We start from the raw sequence: 25,073 nt of genomic DNA on the forward strand, positions 1-25,073 counted from the left end.
GTGCAATATTTACGGTGTAGATTTTTAGAGCAACTGTACACACATCGTTTCATGTTGGGGATCCAAAAGTTTTAGCACCCTCTAATGGTGCATCACACTTTAGACCAGAGGTGTCCAAACTGATCCATAAAGGGCCGTGTGGCTGCAGGTTTTCATTCCAGCCATGCAGCAGCACACCTGACTTGGCTCATTCAATCAGCTGAACTGTCTTCACATCGTCAAATACTTGCAGCCACACCCACCCTTGATTAAAGGGTGGGTGTGTCAGTTGATTGAATGAGCCAAATCAGGTGTGCTGCTGCATGGCTGGAATGAAAACCTGCAGCCACACAGCCCTTTATGGATCAGTTTGGACACCCCTGCTTTAGACTGTCCAGAGATATTTCAAAAGTAGAGCTAAATTGCTAGCATTATATCCAACGGTGGTTCCGTGAACATGTTTTAAGCTATAAAACGTCACACCAAGCAACTGTGAAGCTTAAATGTCACAAACATACATGGGCAAGACTCGGCATGGTACTGCCCTGCTGATAGACACCAAATATAACATTTGCTGATCTTGGGAAAACAGATTAAAAAAAAAAAAAAAACGCACAACACACACACTAACTAGTACAAGATGAAGACCTTTCCAGTCATCTGGATATCATCCAAGCACTGTTGAAGCCCTGGAGAAGTACAATGATTGTTTTTCCATGATGACATAAAAATAGCTAACCCCACAAATAGCTACTGATACTAACGACGTAAACACCACAGCCATTAAAGGTCAGCCTACCAGAATCGATCAACTGAACAGCCTCAAGACAAGAAATAAAAGGCCTTGACTTTACATATCATAAAAGATAATAAAGGTGCCAAAGAATGCATTGATTCAGCACTTTAACTTGTGCTCTGATGTCAAAATAGAAGGTATGTGGCTTTTATTTTTTTTCGGGGGTGCCCCTCCCCCCGAGATGTGGTTTGCCACGCCCATTTACAACTTTACTGCTTGTTTCGTTTCTTCAACCAAATCATAGTCTTTTTTTGGGGAGCTCATTAATATGGTGACTGGCTGGTTTGCAGTATAATGGCTTGCACAGGTACAGCGTTGGTGAAGGTTGCCAGATATTTTCTGAGCTTTCAATCATTCAGCATAAAGCATCTCTTGAAACTAACCTGAACTTTTGACAGCTTCCAACAAACAGGCCTAGAAAGGACATTTCCACAGTCCAAATATAATTAGAAATTTCCCAAACTGGGTCTCTTGAAGCAACCAAACGAAGATAAATCTTGTATTGTAGATTTCTATGACAACACAGACTATTTCTTTGATCTGGCTTCATCAACAGGTGGATAAAAATCACACAGCATGGCTACTTACAGTTTTCAGTTCTAATGCTAATATAGTTAGCTCTGTTCTGTGTGAAATGTGCAGCAGCTGTGTGCGCTTCATACCGATGCACTTTATACCATTTCTTCTTCTTTCAGCTGTTCCTGTTAGAAGTTGCCAAAGTGCATAATGCCCCCCCCATTGCCTCCTGTCCTTCGTATCTTTTTCTGTAGCACCAACTGTCCTCCTTCACCACATCCATAGATCTCATCTTTGGTCTTCCTCTTTTCCCAATATACCCTGGATTCCTCCTCCGTCAGTGTCCAAATCATCTCAGTCTCGCCTCTCTCACTTTGTCTCCAAGCCGTCCTACATGTCCTGTCCCTCTAAAGTATTCATTTCTAACCCTGTCTAACGAAAATCTCAGCATCTTCAGCTCCACTACCTCCAGTTCAGCCTCCTGTCTTTTTGTCAGTGCCACTGTCTCCAGACCCATACATCATCTTACTTACTACGGTCTGCTCTTTATACCATTTATTTATCTGTCTTTAATGCCGAGTTTAGTCATCAGTGCAAATCCTTCATGTAGCCACGAGGAACTGCTTAACATCAGGTGAAGTTGTGAACAAGTTTTTAGCGACATCCCAAAAGAGACCGCCAGAGCACTGGCAGCTCCATGGAGAACCACACCAGCAGGAAGGAAACGAAGGTGCCGTGAAAGAAAGCAAGAGCAACGGACAGCACGGCAGGATGCAGGAAAGAGACCTCCTTTGCCAAGCATTTTTCTCACAAATGTCTAGTCACTCACAAACACGATGGATAAGGTAAGGTTCCAATGGGAGTCAGGATCTATGAACCAGACGCTGCACCGCACAAATTGAACAAAGGACTCTGGTAAGAGTAAGGATATCTACATCAAGAATGACTGGTGCACCAACCACAAATTTATTGCATTTGTGCAATGACGATTGTCTTGTTCACAATTACTGCAGAAATGTTGAACTTTTTGGCTGTGCAGGTCCAAGGAAGTAAAGCCTGAACTTGAATGTGGGTTGGTGTATACAAATTTTGGTGGTGTGAATGTTAATGAAGCGTGACTGTTACGAAACACTCCAGGATTTTGGAATTGGCCTGTTTTTCTGTCTTCTTTTGCAGAGGCGGGATTTGAAAGACGAGACAAGTGTGGTTGAGGTTCATGGTATGTCAGGTCCATGCACCAAACTCTCCTTTTTCAACTATGCCAAGATAAATAAAGATTTCCATGCTATGGTGTCGTTAACAACTCCATCAAAATTGCCACACTGATGCTCTAAAGAAAGAAATTAAAGAGCGAGAGAGAAACATGAACCTAATATTCACAGGAATACCAGAAAGCCACAATGACAGCCTGAAATATCTTGTCAAAACTTTCATGCAAAACAAACTGAAGCTTCCAGCTGATGCAGTTTCAAAACATCAGATTTCGCAGTGTCCGCTGTCTCTGAGCCAGACCACAATATTGACCCAAACCCGTCATACCACTATTCGAACAAAAGGAAATGACCTCAATGGTCAGTTCCTCCATGAATAGATGAACAGCACAATCCCCTGTTCAAACAGTCTGGGAAACGTCTTTCACTGCTGGTAGGTAAACGATACATGAAAGTCCAGTAATGAGTGATCTGTAGCCTTACCATCTTACCTCTTTTTTTTATTTTAATTACTGTATACATATTTAGGGCCAGCCCTATGATGACCTGGCAGCTTGTCCAGGTACCCCGCCTTTCGCCCGTAGTCAGCTGGGATAGGCTCCAGCTTGCCTGCGACCCTGTAGAACAGGATAAAGCGGCTACAGATAATGAGATGAGATATTTAGGGCAGCACGGTGGTGTAGCGGTTAGCACTGTCGCCTCACAGCAAGAAGGTCCTGGGTTCGAGCCCCGGGGCCGGCGAGGGCCTTTCTGTGTGGAGTTTGCATGTTCTCCCCGTGTCCGCGTGGGTTTCCTCCGGGTGCTCCGGTTTCCCCCACAGTCCAAAGACATGCAGGTTAGGTTAACTGGTGACTCTAAATTGACCGTAGGTGTGAATGAGAGTGTGAATGGTTGTCTGTGTCTATGTGTCAGCCCTGTGATGACCTGGCGACTTGTCCAGGGTGTACCCCGCCTTTCACCCGTAGTCAGCTGGGATAGGCTCCAGCTTGCCTGCGACCCTGTAGGACAGGATAAGCGGCTACAGATAATGGATGGATGGTATACAGTACATATTTACATTACTGTATATTTTCCCAACAAGTGCAGATCAACAATTCAATCAAGTCATGTAAGAGCACTAGTAGACATACAACTCAATAACAAATCCAATGAAACAATTAACTGTAAAACACGGTAATTCATTTAGTTAGCATGAGCGAACGTGCAGTCGCTTGTCAGCAAAGAAACTGATTGGAAATCATCTTCAAAGCCTAACATCTGTATAAAAAAGGCACAATAAACTCAAAATAATCACTTCAGTCAAATCTATTACGCACGATGCACCTTGAAGATGAGTGGTGTTGCAACATTTATTCACAAGAATCTGATTTCATCAATAAGCAATTACAGCATGACGTGTAAAGGCATACAGAGCCCAAGTTCAGATGATCACTCATTTTTTTTCATCATCATTCCATACAAGAATTCCCCTCAGCATCAGTTGTCATCATCAGTGAGGATTTAAAAGCAGTCCTTAACCCAAAACACGACTGAGCTTCAACATACCCAAGGATACTGGCATTCATCAGCTGTAATGAAGAAGTGTGTGACTGACTTCAGACTTGGTGATAACTGGAGATGAGAAAATACATCCACAAAAGAATGCATATTTTCCTCACCAGTTCACCACTTCCTTACAAGTAAAAACCAACGATTCCCCAGAAATCTCACCCATTATTCTCTGGGAAACAGCAAAAGCAGTAATGAGAGGCAAGATACTCCCATACTCTACAAACAACGGGAGTGGGGGGGAAAACATAAATCACACAGAAGCAAACTTTAAAAAAAAAACACCACACTAAATGTCATATTTATCTCACACACACACAAATGCTCTACAATCATTTAGAACATTGTAATAAATCAGGGAAGTACTGAACTTAACCAAGAGCAACTGTATTAACATACATTAAGACAACTGGAAATATGGCTGTATTCATGTCACAATACAGTGCCTTGCAAAAGTATTCATCCCCCTTAGTGTTTGTCCTGTTTTGTCGCATTACAAGCTGGAATTAAAATGGATTTTTTGGGGGGGTTTGCACCATTTGATTTACACAACATGCCTACCACTTTAAAGGTGTAAATTGGTTTATTGCGACACAAACAAGATGAAAAAACAGACATCTGGAGTGTGCATAAGTATTCATCCCCTTTCGTATGAAACCCCCAAGTAAGAACTGGTCCAACCAATTCACTTAATCTCATCTCATTATCTCTAGCCGCTTTATCCTGTTCTACAGGGTCGCAGGCAAGCTGGAGCCTATCCCAGCTGACTACGGGCGAAAGGCGGGGTACACCCTGGACAAGTCGCCAGGTCATCACAGGGCTGACACAGACACAGACAACCATTCACACTCACATTCACACCTACGCTCAATTTAGAGTCACCAGTTAACCTAAGCTGCATGTCTTTGGACTGTGGGGAAAACCGGAGCACCCGGAGGAAACCCAAGCGGACACGGGGAGAACATGCAAACTCCTCACAGAAAGGCCCTCGCCGGCCACGGGGCTCGAACCCGGACCTTCTTGCTGTGAGGCGACAGCGCTAACCACTACACCACCGTGCTGCCTCCAATTCATTTCATAAATCACATAATTAGTTGATTAAGGTCCACCTGTGTGCAATCAAATGATCGGTCACATGCTGTCTGTATAAATCCACCTGTTCTGGAAGGACCCTGACTCTGCAACACTACTAAGCAAGCAACATGAAAACCAAGGAGCCTCCAAACAGGTCAGAGACAGAATTGTGGAGAAGTATAGATCAGGGTTGGGTTATAAAAAAATATCTCAAACTTTGAATATCCCACGGAGCGCCATTAAATCCATTATAGCAAAATGGAAAGAATATGGCATCACTACAAACCTGACAAGAGAAGGCCCCGCCCACCAAAACTCACAGACCAGAAAAGGAGGGCATTCATCAGAGATGAAACAAAGACACCAAGGATAAAACTGAAGGAGCTGCAAAGATCCACAGTGGAGATGGGAGTATCTGTCCATAGGACCACTTTAAGCCGTAACTCCACAAAATGGTGCTTTATGCAAGAGTGGCCAGAAAAAAGCCATTGCTGAAGAAAACACGTTTGGAGTTTGCCCAACAGTATGTGGCAGACTCCCCAAACACATGGAAGAAGATTCTCTGGTCAAATGAGACTAAAATTGAACTTTTTGCCCATCATGGGAAACGCCATGTGTGGCGCAAATCCAACACCCTGAGAACACCATTCCTACAGTGAAGCATGGTGGTGGCAGCATCATGCTGTGGGGATGTTTTTCATCTGCAGGGACAGGAAAGCTGGTCAGGACTGAAGGAAAGATGGATGGCACTAAATACAGGGCAATTCTGGAAGAAAACCTGTTTGAGTCGGCCAGAGGTTTGAGACTGGGATGAAGGTTCACGTTCCAGCAGGACAATGACCCTAAACATACTGCTAAAGCTACACTGGAATGGTTTAAATGGAAACATTTAAATGTCTTGGAATGGCCTAGTCAAAGCCCAGACCTCAATCCAATCGAGAATCTGTGGCATAACTTGAAGATTGCTGGACACCAACGCAACCCATCTAACTTGAAGGAGTTGGAGCAGTTTTACCTTGAGGAATGGGCAAAAATCCCAGTGGCTAGATGTGCTAAGCTAATAGAGACATACCCCAAGAGACATGCAGCTGTAATTGCAGCAAAAGGTGGCTCGACAAAGTATTGACTTTTTTTGTTTTGGGGTGAATACCAATGCACACTCCAGACTTCTGTTTTTCATCTTAATTATTGTTTGTGTCACAATAAAACAACAATTTTCACCTTTAAAGCGGTAGGCATGTTGTGTAAATCAAATAGTGCTAACCCTCCAAAAATCCATTTTAATTCCATGTTGTAATGTGACAAAACAGGACAAACACCAAGGGGGATGAATACTTTTGCAAGACACTGTAGCTATAAACAGCACCTTTTAACACAGTAATCTATACACCTCTGTCTGATAATAAACACAAATCTAGAAAGAAAAACAAATCCTAAATACCGTATCACTCCCCACACTAAACAATGAGCAAAAAGAGATTTAAAGCACACAAGGAATATGAGAATGCCCTCGCAACTCCAAACAACACAATCACTGGACACAAATGGATTAACAGTTTACTTCCTAGAAACATTGTTGGACAACAATTTCACCACAATCAGAAAGGCACAAGAGAAGAAAGAAAAAAAAAAAACACAGCATCTCTCCTACCATATACAAATTCTGCTTTAATTTCCGTACTATGTAACTGTTTGTAGTCGCCACTACTCCATTTCACTAATCAACACTAATATTATAATCATCAGCAAAGTATTCGCTTTCACAATCAAATCTGATCTCTCTCACAGAAAGGTTACTAGGGTCATTTGCAGCTGGAAGGGCACTCAGTACAGTGCACAACTCCACCAAGCCACAGAGTAGAATATCCAGATGTTTACTATGTTTACAATAATATCTGGATTTGCATCCAAATCTAATCAATTGTTCCTTGGCCTATGGCTCACCTTTCCTCAAAATTAAACTTCTCTACAGGAAAAGAGACACTATTTATTAAACCAAAACTCGACATAGTCCACACAACACACACTATTACACATCAGCTGTAAATAAACAAACAACCTGGACAAACAAGTAAAAGCCATGAGATAGCTTGTCCAAATAAAATCCCTCAAATAATATACAGCAGCCGGTCTTTATCTTTTTGAAGCTCCGTCGTCAAATCACTGAAAAATACACATCAGTAAACACCAAGTTAGCAAAAATAAAAAAGAGATTTTATTTTTGTATGGAAGCATATTGCTGCAACACCCGAAAATAAATAAATAAATAAAGTGATGCCTGGGGCGGCACGGTGGTGTAGTGGTTAGCGCTGTCGCCTCACAGCAAGAAGGTCCTGGGTTCGAGCCCCGTGGCCGGCGAGGGCCTTTCTGTGCGGAGTTTGCATGTTCTCCCCGTGTCCGCGTGGGTTTCCTCCGGGTGCTCCGGTTTCCCCCACAGTCCAAAGACATGCAGGTTAGGTTAACTGGTGACTCTAAATTGAGCGTAGGTGTGAATGTGAGTGTGAATGGTTGTCTGTGTCTATGTGTCAGCCCTGTGATGACCTGGCGACTTGTCCAGGGTGTACCCCGCCTTTCACCCGTAGTCAGCTGGGATAGGCTCCAGCTTGCCTGCGACCCTGTAGGACAGGATAAAGCGGCTAGAGATGATGAGAATGAAGTGATGCCTGACCACCACTTCATTCACCCCAAGTGAACTCACAACCAAAAGCCATTTGACTGAATACAACCTCTAATGGTGAAGTTATTGAATATTTTGGTAGCATCCATTTTCAGTCCTGCACTTTTTAGATGGTCCCTGTGCACGCACACAGAGACCAGTCCAGCTCGGAGAGCGACTCATTTTGATTAAAATCAGGTTGTAGCTTGTTGTCTACCTTGGTCCAGTAGGAAAGAGGCATGCATTGTTTTAACGTTTTACTTCAGAGTTATTGATCCAGGAAGTTTGAATCTGTAAATATATTTCCAACAGAACTTGATTAAATCATGTAAATGAGCCACGTTACCCGGTTTATTGCCCACACATCTCATTCAAGCCATAGATTCAAACACGAGTTTAAAGTTATCACGTTATAACGTGAAAAATATATATTGTTATAACAAACTTTTCATGTTATTACATGGTGATGTTTTTTTTTTCTGGCGTGGCAGCAGTACACGTCCGTATTTTTGCACCATCATTATTTTCTCTTTTCCAACATTGAAGCTATACGATCTTTTGATTTCACAAAATCGGTGAAATTTAGTTCACTCTGAAATTTAGTCATTGTGATATATATTTCTGTAATATCTTTTTTTTTTTTTAAATCCACAGGCCATTCTGTGGCTGGGAAGTTATTTAATTTGAAGGGGTTCCTGAGCAAATAATATGCATGAAATCGCTCACTTTGCGTAGTCAAGCAGACAAAGGAAGTCCGTGTGCGCATGCGCAGGTTTACCTTCTTCTTCTTTTGGGTTTTACGGCAGCTGGCATCCACAGTCTTGCATTACTGGTTTATCTTTGACCGTGCACTGACAGTCACATCATTCTGTCGCTAAACGAACAGCTGATCGCGTCGAGGTGCTCGCTGACGCCGATATTTATTAGTTTGGTCCTGCGTTTCCTTTCCTTCGCAGCATAACGTCTTTTCTTCTCGCTTTCTGTTACTGTAATCAGTCTTTCACGTTTCATTCTCACGTCCTCCATTTTTCTCTCCTGTTTCAAATTTATATCCCACAATGCCTTGCGCGAACGGGGAAAACTCGCCATATGATGCATGACGTAGTATCTTGTATTGCGTCATGGTGAAGCGGGAAAAAATAGCGGCGACTTTAGGGCCACGTGGCCCTAAATTCATTAATTGTTTTTTTTGTTGTTGTTGTTTTAACTAATAAAATCGGAAGTCTGTTATTCGAATTCAGTAGCTTTTGGTCCACTAAATAAAAATAATTGGGTGTCGGGGAAAATTCTTTTTATGACCTACACTTGAAAATCTGAAAGGCAGTCTAGCTAAAGCTAGACTGCCTTTCAGATTTTCAAGTGTAGGTCATAAAAAGAATTTTCCCCGACACCCAATTATTTGAGGCGGCACGGTGGTGTAGTGGTTAGCGCTGTCGCCTCACAGCAAGAAGGTCCTGGGTTCGAGCCCCGGGGCCGGCGAGGGCCTTTCTGTGTGGAGTTTGCATGTTCTCCCCGTGTCCGCGTGGGTTTCCTCCGGGTGCTCCGGTTTCCCCCACAGTCCAAAGACATGCAGGTTAGGTTAACTGGTGACTCTAAATTGACCGTAGGTGTGAATGTGAGTGTGAATGGTTGTCTGTGTCTATGTATCAGCCCTGTGATGACCTGGCGACTTGTCCAGGGTGTACCCCGCCTTTCGCCCGTAGTCAGCTGGGATAGGCTCCAGCTTGCCTGCGACCCTGTAGAAGGATAAAGCGGCTAGAGATAATGAGATGAGATGAGATGAGACCCAATTATTTTTATTTAACACACCAGGTGATATCAAGCCTACGTGATCGCACTTAACTTAAACTGATAAACACAACACAAATGACTGATGTATAATGAAGCAAATCAAAGTACACATTTCAACGAGGTAATGAACTTGGACAGGGCAGCAAACACTGCTAGGAAACTAAATGTGTGTTAAAAATTGCTTTATTGTTTTGATCAATTTTGAGCCCTGCCCTCTTTGGGTCCTGAGCTACAGCAGCTTGTGCACATTATAAGCAGTGACATTTCTCCATATGGAGCTCTACTGAGAAATAATTTTAAAACAGAAATACAGAACTTACACCTGAATGTAGTGGAGTATGAAACAATTTAATCAGAAAAAAAAATTAAACAAATAAATCCTTTCATTTTCGACTTCCACCACACAACAGGAAAGTAACCAATAACAGCTTGGAATGTGCTGCCATAGCAATGTGTGTGTGTGTGTGTGTGAGTGTGTGTGTGTGTGTGTATAACTACCAGGTGCTGGAGAAGCTGGACGCACAGTTTAACAGGCGAGTAAACAAGCTGAGAGCTGTTTTTAATGACATTATAAAGGTTTTTACATGTTTATTTAAAACAATATTTTACAACGGTTAATTACTGCACCATAAAAATGGACAGTTTTGGAAATTTGTGGAAAGACCAGACTACAGTTATTACTGACGTTTCCTGATGTGAAGAGTATTACAGAGACTTCACTTGTCTTTACTTTCTCATTTGCTTGATGAGCAACTTTTAAAAGTAAATGAAAAACATGGTGTGATTGCTTATTAATATTTACAAATATATTAGACAAAGTAGTATAATCATCAAAAAGAGATCATTCTGCCAGATTTGCTATTCAGATCAAAACCTGTGATTTGACATCCATCCATCCATCCATTATCTCTAGCCGCTTTATCCTGTTCTACAGGGTCGCAGGCAAGCTGGAGCCTATCCCAGCTGACTACGGGCGAAAGGCGGGGTACACCCTGGACAAGTCGCCAGGTCATCACAGGGCTGACACATAGACACAGACAACCATTCACACTCACATTCACACCTACGCTCAATTTAGAGTCGCCAGTTAACCTAACCTGCATGTCTTTGGACTGTGGGGGAAACCGGAGCACCCGGAGGAAACCCACGCGGACACGGGGAGAACATGCAAACTCCACACAGAAAGGCCCTCGCCGGCCGCTGGGCTCAAACCCAGGACCTTCTTGCTGTGAGGCGACAGCGCTAACCACTACACCACCGTGCCGCCCGTGATTTGACATTGAAACACTAAATGTGTGTTTAATGAAATAAATCATTCATTTGTTCATTCATTCATATTCAGGAAACACTTCATCCTGATCAAGGTTGCAGTGGATTTTCTGGGAACGTGGGGTGTGACGTGGGGACACACACGGGGTGTGAGGTGGGGGGACACACTGGCTGGGATGTCAGTCCAGGACACGATACACATATTCATTCACATTAGGGTGCATCAGTTGCCCCCTAAAAATGAAAAGTTCCTCCGATCATGATGCAGTTTTGTTTTTATGTTCCTTTTGGTAAGAAAACACACTGGGTGAAATATTTTGACAAAATTCAAAAGTTTAATGGTGGCACCAGGAGCTCAAAGTTATGGAAAAAGCTGCTATTTTATGACTTTTATGACAAAATTTCGATCACTTTTCATGAAACATTATGGCACCTTATAGAGTATACCAAATATCTTAGATACACATTTTTAGTCCATATTCTAAATATATTATCAAGCACAGTTTGAGTTTTAGCTGTTCATTGAATCATTGTTCAACTAGTTTTAAACAATACAAATGTATTATGAATCACATTAATGCTTCTCAATCCCTTGCAAAGGTTCTTAACATGATCTCTGGCTCACAAGAAATCAATAAATGGAGTCCAACATTGTGATTCAAACCTTACGCGAAAACATAAAATAAGCGTTTTTTGGCAAAAAATGAACCTCATGGTGCCACCATTAGACTTTTGAATATGGTCAAAAAATTTTACAGGATGTCTTTATTGGTGAAAAGGAACACCCAAACAAAAATGCATCAGATTTTATGAAAGTGAGGGCAACTGATGCACCCTAATTCACATGTACAGGCAACTCGTCAATTTGGATAGTAGAAGAAAAGAGAACACACACAAAACATCTGAAAGTTCATACAGATAGTAACCCAAGGTCAGGATCAAACTGGCAACCCTTGAGCTGTATGGTGACACCATGACCCACTATACCAGCCCTGACTGAAGTACAATAAGATTTATAGACAGACAGATCAATCCACCCACCTCTACAGTCACAGGTCAGTTTATCAGATAAAGCAATCATTAAAGTGTATAAACACTGACTGTGGTCTGCCTGCCACCTGTCAAGTAGAATAAAACCACCTTATAACAACCACAGACCAGATATCATTTGGGTGTTGGACCATTCAGCAGATCAGTGACACTGACATTGTAGTGTATTGAGTGTATCAGTGGTGATGGCGTTTTAAACATCGATTCTAATGTTTTTATTCATCCAGCTGACAGCAATCCTACAGTCAGAACCAGATGATTAAAATCTTCAGCCTCTAATTTTAACCTACCAGGTGGACCAAGAAGGTAGGTGTATCTAAATCAAATAATCAGTGTTTAAAATATACTCTTACCAGTGCAACACACACTACTACAGTGTCCTGCAAAAGTATTCCTCCCCCTTGGTGTTTGCCCTGTATTGTTGCATTACAAGCTGGAATTAAAATGGATTTTTGGAGAGTTAGCACCATTTGATTTACACAACATGCCTACCACTTTAAAGGTGCACATTGTTGTTTTATTGTGACACAAACAATAATTAAGATCTCATCTCATTATCTCTAGCCGCTTTATCCTGTTCTACAGGGTCGCAGGCAAGCTGGAGCCTATCCCAGCTGACTACGGGCGAAAGGCGGGGTACACCCTGGACAAGTCGCCAGGGTGACACATAGACACAGACAACCATTCACACCTACGGTCAATTTAGAGTCACCAGTTAACCTAACCTGCATGTCTTTGGACTGTGGGGGAAAACTGGAGCACCCGGAGGAAACCCACGCGGACACGGGGAGAACATGCAAACTCTGCACAGAAAGGCCCTCGTTGGCCACGGGGCTCGAACCCGGACCTTCTTGCTGTGAGGCGACAGCGCTAACCACTATACCACCATGCCGCCCCAATTCACTTCATAAATCACATAATTAGTTGATTAAGAGCCACCTGTGTGCAATCAAATGATCTGTCACATGATGTCTGTATATATCAACCTGTTCTGGAAGGACCCTGACTCTGCAACACTACTAAGCAAGCAACATGAAAACCAAGGAGCCTCCAAACAGGTCAGAGACAGAGTTGTGGAGAAGTATAGATCAGGGTTGGATTATAAAAAAATATCCCAAACTTTGAATATCCCAGGGAGTGCCATTAAATCCATTATAGCAAAATGGAAAGAATATGGCACCACTACAAACCTGACAAGAGAAGGCCCCGCCCACCAAAACTCACAGACCGGGCAAGGAGGGCGTTAATCAGAGATGCAATAAAGACACCAAAGATAGCACTGAAGGAGCTGCAAAGATCCACAGTGGAGATGGGAGTATCTGTCCATAGGACCACTTTAAGCCATACACTCCACAGAGTGGGGCTTTATGGAAGAGTGGCCAAAAAAAAAAAAAATCACTTAAGAAAACATGTTTGGAGTTTGCCTGACATGTGGCAGACTCCCCAACCACATGGAAGAAGATTCTTTGGTCAGATGAGACTAAAATTGATCTGTTTGGCCATCATGCAAAATGCCATGTGTGGCGCAAACCCAACACCCTGAGAACACCATTCCTACAGTGAAGCATGGTGGTGGCAGCATCATGCTGTGGGGATGTTTTTCATCTGCAGGGACAAGAAACCTGGTCAGGACTGAAGGAAAGATGGATGGCACTAAATACAGGGCAATTCTGGAGTAAAATCTGTTTTCACATTCCAGCAGGACAATGACCCTAAACATACTGCTGAAGCTACACTGGAGTGCCTTAAAAGGAACCATTTAAATGTCTTGGAATGGGAATGGCCTAGTCAAAGCCCAGACCTCAATCTAATTGAGAATCTGTGGCATAACTTGAAGATTGCTGGACACCAACACAACCCATCTAACTTGAAGGAGTTGCAGCAGTTTTGCCTTGAGGAATGGGCAAAAATCCCAGTGGCTCAATGTGCTAAGCTAATAGAGACATACCCCAAGAGACTTGCAGCTGTAATTGCAGCAAAAGGTGGCTCTACAAAGTATTCACTTTTTGGGGTGTGAATATACATGCACACACCAGATTTCTGTGGGGTTTTTTTTTCCATCTTAATTATTGTTTGTGTCACAATAAAACACCACTTTTCACCTTTAAAGTGGTAGGCATGTTGTGTAAATCAAATGGTGCTAACCCCCCAAAAATCCATTTTAATTCCAGCTTGTAATGCGACAAAACAGGACAAACACCGAGGGGGATGAATACTTTTGCAAGACTCTGTATATCAGTTTTGTGCTGAAGATGTTCCAGTCAAAAGTTGAACTCTTTTCTTTACTTTACAGCAGAGTTAGCCATGTCTGTGTCAGGCAGCCAAACTCCGAGGCGCTCAGACATGCAGCGCAAGTTGAAGGATCTTCTTCATAGCGTGGAAAAAGCGCACAAAGCCGACATCCAGACCTACAGCTCAGGTCACCTGGGTCCTAACAGCCTTACTCATAAACCCCTCAACTGCAGGCCATGCAGGCCCATTTGGAAGTGTAAAGACACGAGCCCTTCTCACATTCAGGAAAGAAGCAAACTGGAAGCCAATGTAGAAGAAATGATTGGCACCATGCACGGTTTCACCATAGCCAACACGCTACAGGATCCTAGGATCCAGGAAAGGCCAGAAAGTTCCAGTGAGAAATCGCTGACCACTAATCTGAAGGGAGTTCTGCACATGACAGAGCTGCAAAAAGCAAAGCAGGAAAGTTGGGCAGCGTCTGACATGGTGGAACAGGACAGCTCCTGGTTCATACACTCGCGTGAAGCTGATCGACTGCACCTGAGGCAGTGCTTTGACACGCAGGTTTTAAGGACAAAACACCTGTACGCCAGGAAGTGTCTGAGTGGTAGAGAAGCAGCAAAGCGACATGAGCGCAAGCTTCAGCAGGTTCGAAATATTCTGCAGATATACTGTAGCTGAGTGCAAAAGTTTGCGTAACCTTCATTTTTACACGTTCCATTATTAACACAAGTAATATAAATTAACAGGACGCATCAACAGATGCTTATATAAATGTGAAATATTCCTCTTGCCCTCTATGGACCTTTTCCCAGCTCTCTTGATGTTTGTATTGTGGTTTGGGGTTTTGTTTTTTTTCCAAATCTCTTTGGCAGTTATTTAGTGTTTAGTGCTTGGAAGTGTCCATGTTTCTTCTTTTTCTGAATTCCCTAAACAGATATCTGTTAATCGCGTTCTCCAGCTCTCTGAAAGGCCAGTATTTTCCTTTAGGAGTCTTGTGAAATATTTTTCTGGTCCATTTGACTCATGAACATGACCTCTCACAGAAAACTGCTTGAGAGTCCTGTTGAATTTATTTCAATGTTCCAAGTAAACATTCAAATAAATTGACTTCATTCAGCAATTTGAAGCATGTTAATTAAGGGAAAAAAAAAAAACCTGGGGTCAAACTCCAACGCAGTAATACTCCAGACATGTTTCCAACAGAATAATGCAATTAACCCTTTGGTGACTGACCCCTTGAACATGGTTCCTCCAGGAACGATGACATTTCAGTCGTCAAGACAACGGAAAAACTAAAATACAAGAGCATTTTGTTTTGTGCACAAGAGCATTGTGACGTATCTTTCTGTTTTTGTATTTTAGTTCTTCTGTTGTCTTGACAACTGAAAAGTCATAGTTCCTGGAGGAACCATTTTCAAGGGGTCAGTCACCAAAGGGTTAAATAAACATAAAATTCTTCTTCGTACACAAACTGTAAAGTAACAGTGGAGTTTTTCTTTTACGCACAAGGCGTATTGGAGACACGGTCAACTCATGAGCTTGACTGATGTGTTCCAGACTCAGTTAATGTCTGTAGTTCAGTATGCAGACAAATTACACTGCACTTAGTCATCTCAGACGACAGCAAGAGACCGCTGCACATTTCCGACGGAGGATATTATTTTAAGAGTGTGTGTGTGTTAGGCACTGAGGAAACCTCCAGTCAGCGGAGGTTCCTGCCGAGAGCGCCTCGCAGTATTTAGTGATGTCTTTGATGACGTCTGTGATGGCTCACCTGCATTCGGCAGCGTCCTCCGAGAAATCAAGGTGAGACGCTACGATGCCTTGTTAATGCAAAACATAGACACATTTAACTAACGAGTAAATCTAACATTGCATTAATGTTAGAAAAACCATCCACCTTATCAATTTAGTCTTCCAACCTTAATTAATCCAAGATTAAGTATTCAAAGTATAATCTACTTATGTATGTGATCTATTGTACACAGACAGAGTATGATTTGTACATCAAGTCGCTCCTCTCTTCCCACTCACCTCTCCAGGATAAGGTGAGAACTTTACATTTTAGATCTCAGAAAAAAAAAAAATCAGACAGAATCAGTCAGCAATTATTGTGTATATACATAAAAGGCCAGATGTGGTATTTGTACGCAGCAGAAATAACATTGAAATAAGACCACACCCAGTAAACATGCTTTCTGCTCGTAGAAAGCCATGGCCTAAAGGTTAGAAAAGCAGCTTTGAGACCAAAAGGTCGCCAGTTTGATTCCCTGGACCAGCAGGAATGGCTGCAGTGCCCTTGAGCAAGGCACCTAACCCCCAACTGCTCCCCAGGCTGCTCTGGGTATGTTGTACGTCACTCTGGATAACAGCGTCTGCTACCGTAAACGCCTAGATTGTAATGTAATGATGATGCCATTTTGGAAGTTCTTGATTAAAGATAATCAGAATCAAATCTATGAAGTACATTTATATCTAAGGAGTATGTATAATTGAAGTTTTGGTACAACTCTGATGTTTGAGACAGCTGTCAAATCGTCAATCAATTATCGGATGATGGCATGGTACGGACCCAGTGTACCAATACAGTGCCTTGCAAAAGTATTCATCCCCCTTGGTGTTTGTCCTGTTTTGTCGCATTACAACATGGAATTAAAATGGATTTTTTTGGACGGTTAGCACCATTTGATTTACACAACATCCTTACCACTTTAAAGGTACACATTTGTTTTTTTTACTGTGACACAAACAATAATTAAGATGAAAAAACAGAAATCTGGAGTGTGTGTAAGTATTCACCTCCAAAGTCAATACTTTATAGAGCCACCTTTTGCTGCAATTACAGCTGCAAGTCTCTTGGGGTATACCTCTATTAGCTTAGCACATCTAGCCACTGGGATTTTTGCCCATTCCTCAAGGAAAAACTGCTCCAACTCCTTCAAGTTTGATGGGTTGTGTTGGTGCACAGCAATCTTCAAGTTATGCCACAGATTCTCAATTAGATTGAGGTCTGGGCTTTGATTAGACCATTCCCAGATATCCAAATGTTTCTCTTTAAACCACTCCAGTGTAGTTTTAGCAGTGTGTTTAGGGTCATTGTCCTGCTAGACCATGAACCTTCGTCCCAGTCTCAAACTGGTTGACTCAAACAGGTTTTCTTCCAGAATTGCCCTGTATTTAGTGCCATCCATCTTTCCTTCAGTCCTGACCAGCTTTCCTGCCCCTGCAGATGAAAAACATCCCCACAGCATGATGCTGCCACCACCATGCTTCACTGTAGGAATGGTGTTCTCAGGGTGTTGGGTTTGCGCCACACATGGCATTTCCCATGATGGCCAAAAAGTTGAATTTTAGTCTCATTTGACCAGAGAATCATCTTCTGTGTGTTTGGGGAATCTGCCACATGCTGTTGGGCAAACTCCGAACGTGTTTTCTTCAGCAATGGCTTTTTTCTGGCCACTCTTTCATAAAGCCCCACTCTGTGGAGCGTACGGCTTAAAGTGGTCCTATGGACAGATACTCCCATCTCCACTGAGGATCTTTGCAGCTCCTTCAGTGCCATCCTTGGTGTCTTTGTTGCATCTCTGATTAATGCCCTCCTTGCCTGGTCTGTGAGTTTTGGTGGGTGGCCTTCTCTTGTCAGGTTTGTAGTGGTGCCATATTCTTTCCATTTTGCTATAATGGATTTAATGGAACTCCCTGGGATATTCAAAGTTTGGGATATTTTTTATAACCCAACCCTGAGCTATACTTCTCCACAACTCTGTCTCTGACCTGTTTGGAGGCTCCTTGGTTTTCATGTTGCTTGCTTAGTCGTGTTGCAGAGTCAGGGTCCTTCCAGAACAGGCTGATTTATACAGAAACCATGTGACAGATCATGTGACACTGATTTCACACAGGTAGATCTTAATCAACTAATTATGTGACTTATGAAGTGAATTGGTTGGACCAGCTCTTATTTAGGGGTTTCATATGAAAAGGGGTGAATACCTATGCACACTCCAGATTTCTGTTTTTTCATCTTAATTATTGTTTGTGTCACAATAAAAAAAACAACAATGTGCACCTTTAAAGCGGTAGGCATGTTGTGTAAATCAAATGGTGCTAACCCTCCAAAAATCAATTTTAATTCCAGCTTGTAATGCGACAAAACAGGACAAACACCAAGGGGGAGGAATACTTTTGCAAGGCACTGTAGGATCACCTGATAGTTTTGGCATCTGGCTGGTCCCCAGGAAGCAAACTGCTTTATCTTGTTGTTGGTTACTGAGGTGAAGATTAGCATTAGTTTTAAGTGTAAGCATTACACTGATTAGAATTATTAGGTTTGTGAATGGAAAGTCCCAACAAGGATAGTAAGCCAAGCTTGTGTTTAGTTTGCATGTACCCTCTTTGGAGACGCCACAGAAGCAACAGAGTTAAAGGAAGCAGCAAGGCAAGTGTTATTACTGGAACAGGAAGTCAGGAGGGCTGTAGAGGAAAATGACAGGTATTTTTTTTTAAATAATTTTGATTTCACTCTGCATGTTGCTCAAGACAAATAAAGTAAGATTTTTTGTTGCTGTTCAGAGTCAGAACAGAGTATGAAGCCAAAGCCCAAACAGACCACAAGGGAAAAGGTACAAAGCACGACAACAGATGTTTACCCATAACACCAAGCCGATCACAATGTTTTACTGTCCCACAGATGATGTTTGAGTATCTCCAACTTCATATACACTATCTGACTAAAGGTTTGTGGACTCCTAACCATCACACCCATATGTGCTTGTTGAACATCCCATTCCAGATTTAGTCGCCGTTCTGCTGTTATAATAACCTCCAGTCTTCAGGGAAGACTTTCCACTAGACGTTGGAGCGTGGCTGTGCTCATTCGGCCACAGTGAGCAGGAGTGAGACTTTAGCGCCAACTCCGTTGCAACAGTTTGGGGGGGAGGCGTGATGGTCAGGTGTTCACATACTTTTGGCCATTGTGTTGTTCTGCCAAGCTTACACAGATGAGCATATTAATTTGCAGTCAGTACGACTTGACAATTAGGAATGAAGCAATGGGTGTTAAAATAATATTTCCCCAACCATATTTCCAAAACAAAAGAAAGTTCAACAATAATCATCAGCTTACTACATTTGCAATACTTTGGTATTAAATTTAATCTGTGTTTGTTTTGTTTCATGAAGCAGAAGGGTCAGGAAACGGCGATACCGGTCAGTGTGACGAGGATGCGTTCTCAGGCGTGAAAGAATGTGAACTTTCCATCACTCGGGTGGAGGCGAAGAGACGGCAGGTGTGGAAAGTGTGGAATGAAGTGCAGATGCTTCAGAAAGACATCAGAGAGACAATGGTGTCCACAGTTACCACCAGCGCTCTCGAGAACTGCATCAGAGACTCAGAAGTGCTGTCCTTTTTGCATCGAGTAGAACATACAGTAGTGCCCTAGCTAACAGAACGCCAAGTACTGATGTATGTTCGTCTTTTTCTGTTAGGATGAAATCATGAACTTTGCTGCTTCAAATGTGCTTCTCCAGAGAACCAATAAGGTAACGATGGACAGGATTGTGGTTCTGCTTAGGTAGAAAAAGACTCCATCAACGTCTTAAAGGTCGATCATGTGGAATAACTCGTCCTTTCATTCCTTTAGGATATCGAACAAAACATCTCAATGGTCCTGAGCAAAGCAAAAGTCAGTGAGGATACAAAGACGTATGTACTAATTTTATCTTGCTTTAGAGTCATAACATAACCACTCAGCATGAAAAATGAAATTAGAGAGATGGATTTGTCCAGGTTACCAACCCTTTTGATTTCTCTCTTTTACAGGCAGGTTTGGGAGGAGATATGGACCACACTGAATGGATATCATTATGACACTCAATTCATAAAACTAACTGCTTTGTGACTGACTTCTGTTCAAACATCTGTTACGGGTAAAACCGTTTTCACTCCTGAATGACTGTCAAGTGTGGTAAGGTAGGACAGGAAGTGGTTTATTATTCTGTGTGCGCTGTTTTTCTGAGAAACTTTGGTCCTCTTCTGTAGCTGCTTTTTAATTTTCCTGCTCCAGTTTACATCTCATCTCATTATCTGTAGCCGCTTTATCCTTCTACAGGGTCGCAGGCAAGCTGGAGCCTATCCCAGCTGACTACGGGCGAAAGGCGGGGTACACCCTGGACAAGTCGCCAGGTCATCACAGGGCTGACACATAGACACAGACAACCATTCACACTCACACCTACGGTCAATTTAGAGTCACCAGTTAACCTAACCTGCATGTCTTTGGACTGTGGGGGAAACCGGAGCACCCGGAGGAAACCCACGCGGACACGGGGAGAACATGCAAACTCCGCACAGAAAGGCCCTCGCCGGCCATGGGGCTCGAACCCGGACCTTCTTGCTGTGAGGCGACAGCGCTAACCACTACACCACCGTGCCGCCCCAGTTTACATCATTCTAATTTCAACTTCAATTAAGAAATTTGGTGGATTTAGACGAGTTGAGCCTTAACATAGTGTAATTTCTCCTCAGTGTTGGTCTTCAGTCAAGGAGAAAGTATCCTGCTTGCCTGTCTTTATATTAGAACATCATTTTGGTTTTGTTTTTTAAAAACAGGCTTCCAATTTTGTAGTTCATAACACATTATAAAGTCTTCGTAGACGGGTCATTCTCAAAATGTGGTCACTAGCGAAATGTTCAAACAGCAAATTATTTGTTCTTATTCTATTCATGATGGTAATTTTGTTGTTGTTGAACAATAAAATCACTGGAATTACAAGCACAGGCCAGATGGATTTTACAAAATGATGTCAACAGCTTCTCAAAACACACACACACACCATCAAACAAACATCAATAAATTATTCAAATAAACCTTATCTAATAATAGATACACACACACACACACACACACACACACACACACAGTACTGTGGAAAAGTCTTAGGCACATTAAAAAAATAATGAAATGTTTCCACATTTAAAAAAATACTATCAACAGCAGTAAGCCATAATGAATGAAATAAAAGTTGATATTTGGTGTAAGACGACCCTTTGCTTTAAAAAAGAAATACGTCGTAGTCTCAGGTACAATGAGTGCAGTTTTATAAGGAAATGAGCTGTAGGTTTTACTGAGCGTCTTCCAGAAGCAGCCACAGTTCTTCTGGACACTCTGAATGTCACACTCGCTTCTTCATTTTGCACCAAAACCCAGTAGTCTTCATTATGTTTTCTTTTTTAATCTGAAAAGTGCTCTCTTATGGAATACGCTGCTCAGGTACAAACTTTTTTTCCTTTTCTGTAGCATTTAATTTTGTGCTGGAAAACAAATATTTGGACTCGAAAATGTTTTTGTACTGACTCGATAATGTAGAAGTCATAAAGTAGAAATCTATAACAAAGTTTGTATGAAGAAAAAACCCAAAACAAAACAGGGTGCCTAAGACTTTTGCACAGTACTGTGTGTTTCAACTGGAAGACTGAAATGCATAACTCCAATGGCACATTTTTTTAAAATTGAATTTACAAGTAGATTAATGCGGTGCATCACCTCTAAATTGCCCACAGGTGAGTGTGAATAGGTCAACTGGGATTGGTTCCAGCTTCCCCCATGGGACGGGATGGATGGTGATTTCAGAATGAGATTTTTAAAATAGCTAACACCAGTGACACAAAATGCAGGAACAAAGACTCTCTCTAAACAATTTATTTAAAATAATAAATATTTATTATACAGTACATACAGGACACTTTTTCCATGGAATAAAAACATGTATTCTATTCCCTTCTAGTGGATTTATTGATGGCATGCAATAATATTCTTATCATTTCGCTTATCCTCCATGTATTACACCACTCTCCCCAACGGAGAATGAGCATCCAATATTGTTATAATATTGCACATTGTCAAGACAACACGACGTCACACGCGAAGATCCAGTGACAAAACTTTTTTGTTGTACATGCGTACAATCATTTCTTTGTCGGCTGGGAGAGAGAGAAGATGGGGTTAATTCAGTGCTCAGTTTAAGCACTAAATAAATAAATAAACTGAAACTAAACAACACCCGAAAGGCTACCAAAACTTCATTATATATTCTTCATGCATATTTACAATAGAAAAACAAACCAATGGACATAAAAAAAAAAACTGGAAGAGAGACACATTGGAAATGTAAAACTTCCGCGCTAGCAAGTGACTGACCATTTGTACACAAACATGGCCGCGAGGTTTGCTTCATTAAGAGCCGGAGATTTAAAGAGAAAAGACGCGCTGAACACCCGAAAGGGTACCAAAACTTCACTGGATGTTCTTCATGCATATTTACAAGAGAAAAACAGACCAACAGACATCGAAAAAGTGGAAGAGAGCAATAGCACAACTATAAAGCTCTACTTGGAGGTGAGGAAAAGTGATGGAGACTTTTACAAGAGGACTTCACTCAGCAAAGCCCTTTTGTTTTGAATAACTGCAATGCAACAGTTAACTACGACCAAAAGTAACTCTGAACTTGAACGGTCAGCCTGTCTTTAGCTTGTATAGAAGTTGGGTTGTTGTTCAGGCTTTTTGGACTTGTACCATTTTTATTGTTAGAACTTTGTACAGTACATCGGATTGACAGAACACTGAATTATATTCGATCAGAATCAGCATTCAATATTGGCAAGTTACCGCCCTGTTCTTAACTTTTTGTAAAATCTATAATTGTTCCATTGAATGTGTATATATAACAATAATATTGGCTGGCTTTTTTTAGTGGTATATCAGATATAGTCCATTCAGTTACTCGTCTTCGACTCATGCTAGCTGAATGGAATACATCAGATATACCACTCAAAGCCAGCCAATATTATTTAAATATGTGATAGATCTCATACTTCTATTCAGCCCGTGACAATAAAATACATATTTTTTAAAACGTTGCTGAAGTAATGTACTATTTTTACAGGACAAGCTATGAGTCAAGCACTTGGCAGTTTCAAAGAAAAATGTATACACTAATGAAGAGTCTAACCCCACCCTCTTTTTCCCCCTTTCTTTTTTTATTGATTGATTGGGAACATTTTAAAGTCATACTATGACGTGGGCTTCTTAAAGGAACAGTCCACCGTACTTCCATAATGAAATATGCTCTTATCTGAATTGAGACGAGCTGCTCCGTACCTCTCCGAGCTTTGCACGACCTCCCAGTCAGTCAGATGCGCTGTCACTCCTGTTAGCAATGTAGCTAGGCTTAGCATGGCCAATGGTATTTTTTGGGGCTGTAGTTAGATGCGACCAAACTCTTCCACGTTTTTCCTGTTTACATAGGTTTATATGACCAGTGACATGAAATAAGTTCAGTTACACAAATTGAAACGTAGCAATTTTCTATGATATGGAAAGGCCGCACTATAATGACAGGCGTACTAACACCTTCTGCACGCTTCGGCAGCGCATTGATATCTGAGCTCCATATCAATGCGCTGCCGAAGCGCACAGAAGGTGTTAGTACACCCGTCATTATAGTGCAGACTTTCCATAGCATAGAAAATCGCTACGTTTCAATTTGTGTAACTGAACTTGTTTCATATCACTGGTCATATAAACCTATGTAAACAGGAAAAACGTGGAAGAGTTTGGTCGCATCTAACTACAGCCCCAAAAAATACCATTGGCCATGCTGAGCCTAGCTACATTGCTAACAGGAGTGACAGCACGTCTGACTGACTGGGAGGTCGCGCAAAGCTCGGAGAGGTACGGAGCAGCTCGTCTCAATTCAGATAAGAGCATATTTCATTATGGAAGTACGGTGGACTGTTCCTTTAAACTGCATATCCTGAACCAAATTCATTTTTTTTTATATGAAAGTATGTCCCTTTACACACTCATCCAGAAGGGTAATTTTGCACAAGGCCATCTGTCTACAGCAGAATAAAATAAAATAAAACGGGTCTGGAAAAATCCCAAGGGAGTCTGGAGCCAGATTCGTGACGTCACCTGCGGAAGCGCCAGCAGGCTGCGCGAGCTTTGCACGGTTTCAGTGCACAGCCTGTGTAGACCAAGCGCTCCCGTTTCTCTCTCATTGTCCGGTCTTTTGGAAAACGATGAGTACTAATCCCATCAAGATCGGTGTTGCTACACCCTCCTACGATACATCTGTTAACCATTTTAATAATTACGTGATAACGTTGAAGAAATTTGCAGAAAACCACCAGGTCGTTTTCTCATAAACAAACCAGTGCTGACGTAGGATTCAGAGGGAGGCGTCCTGCACGCGACATCACGAAAATCAATGTTTGCCGGGAAATCCAAACGCCAAGTTTTTTCAGAGGCGGACCAATTCGCCTCAAATGGCTTGATTTCAACTGAATTTTTCTGGTATCGCGCAAGGTAAAAAAAAAATTGCACAAAATGTGACAGATATTTGACCAAAGTTTAATATAAAATAGGAGAATTACATTGATCTCACTCCTGAATTTACCCGCGATATGCACTAAGTTTAAACTGTGTCATGACCAATCGGTTAAAGAACAGGGTTGTCACAAGATCTATGAATAACTCCGACTCTTTACAGGCACTACTGGACCCTTAAACAAAGACCTTTTGGACTAATGCGAGTGTGTGTAAAGCTGTTGTCAGTAGAAGATAAAGTCTATGAGTTATCAGACACACACGAGGATAAAGTAAAGCAATTGATAACATCTCTCTTCTTCCACCATGTACTTTTGGAATCATCTACATAACCGGCACGATGACTACGAACTCGAAGTGGTGACTAGGTGCTGAGGATGTGCCTTCACGAAGAACATTTACTGCAGCGACAATTCCCAACAGGCTGCCCCTTGACGACGTGCTGACTTGCAGAGATTGTGTGTTTATGTTGTTCATCTGTTTAACCACTAGATGTACCCCAAGCTTTGCTAATGGATTGCAATAAATTGTCCAACCCAATGACTGCTTGTTGCATTCTG

The 25,073-nt window shown here is 41.9% G+C and overlaps 1 protein-coding gene across 2 annotated transcripts; it reads left to right on the forward strand.

Moving 5' to 3' along the window:
* Positions 1 to 2,474: 2,474 nt before the first annotated feature.
* On the forward strand, positions 2,475 to 24,959 carry LOC132889198 (uncharacterized protein C6orf118-like). 2 transcript variants are annotated; one of them, XM_060925460.1, is made up of 12 exons: positions 2,475 to 2,510; positions 12,118 to 12,196; positions 14,184 to 14,773; positions 15,812 to 15,934; positions 16,117 to 16,176; positions 18,505 to 18,617; positions 18,698 to 18,747; positions 19,307 to 19,521; positions 19,613 to 19,666; positions 19,768 to 19,829; positions 19,947 to 20,053; positions 24,872 to 24,959. In XM_060925460.1, the coding sequence occupies exons 3-11, from the start codon at positions 14,195 to 14,197 to the stop codon at positions 20,023 to 20,025; spliced, it is 1,335 nt and encodes a 444-aa protein (XP_060781443.1). In that variant the 5' UTR covers positions 2,475 to 2,510; positions 12,118 to 12,196; positions 14,184 to 14,194; the 3' UTR covers positions 20,026 to 20,053; positions 24,872 to 24,959. The 2 variants fall into 2 exon arrangements, with proteins under 2 accessions (XP_060781443.1, XP_060781442.1); XM_060925459.1 differs by lacking the exon at positions 24,872 to 24,959 and having other exon boundaries at positions 19,947 to 20,288.
* The last annotated feature ends 114 nt before the right edge of the window (positions 24,960 to 25,073 follow it).

This window comes from Neoarius graeffei, chromosome 7 (genome assembly GCF_027579695.1).
Source record: "Neoarius graeffei isolate fNeoGra1 chromosome 7, fNeoGra1.pri, whole genome shotgun sequence".
Classification (NCBI taxonomy): domain Eukaryota; kingdom Metazoa; phylum Chordata; class Actinopteri; order Siluriformes; family Ariidae; genus Neoarius; species Neoarius graeffei.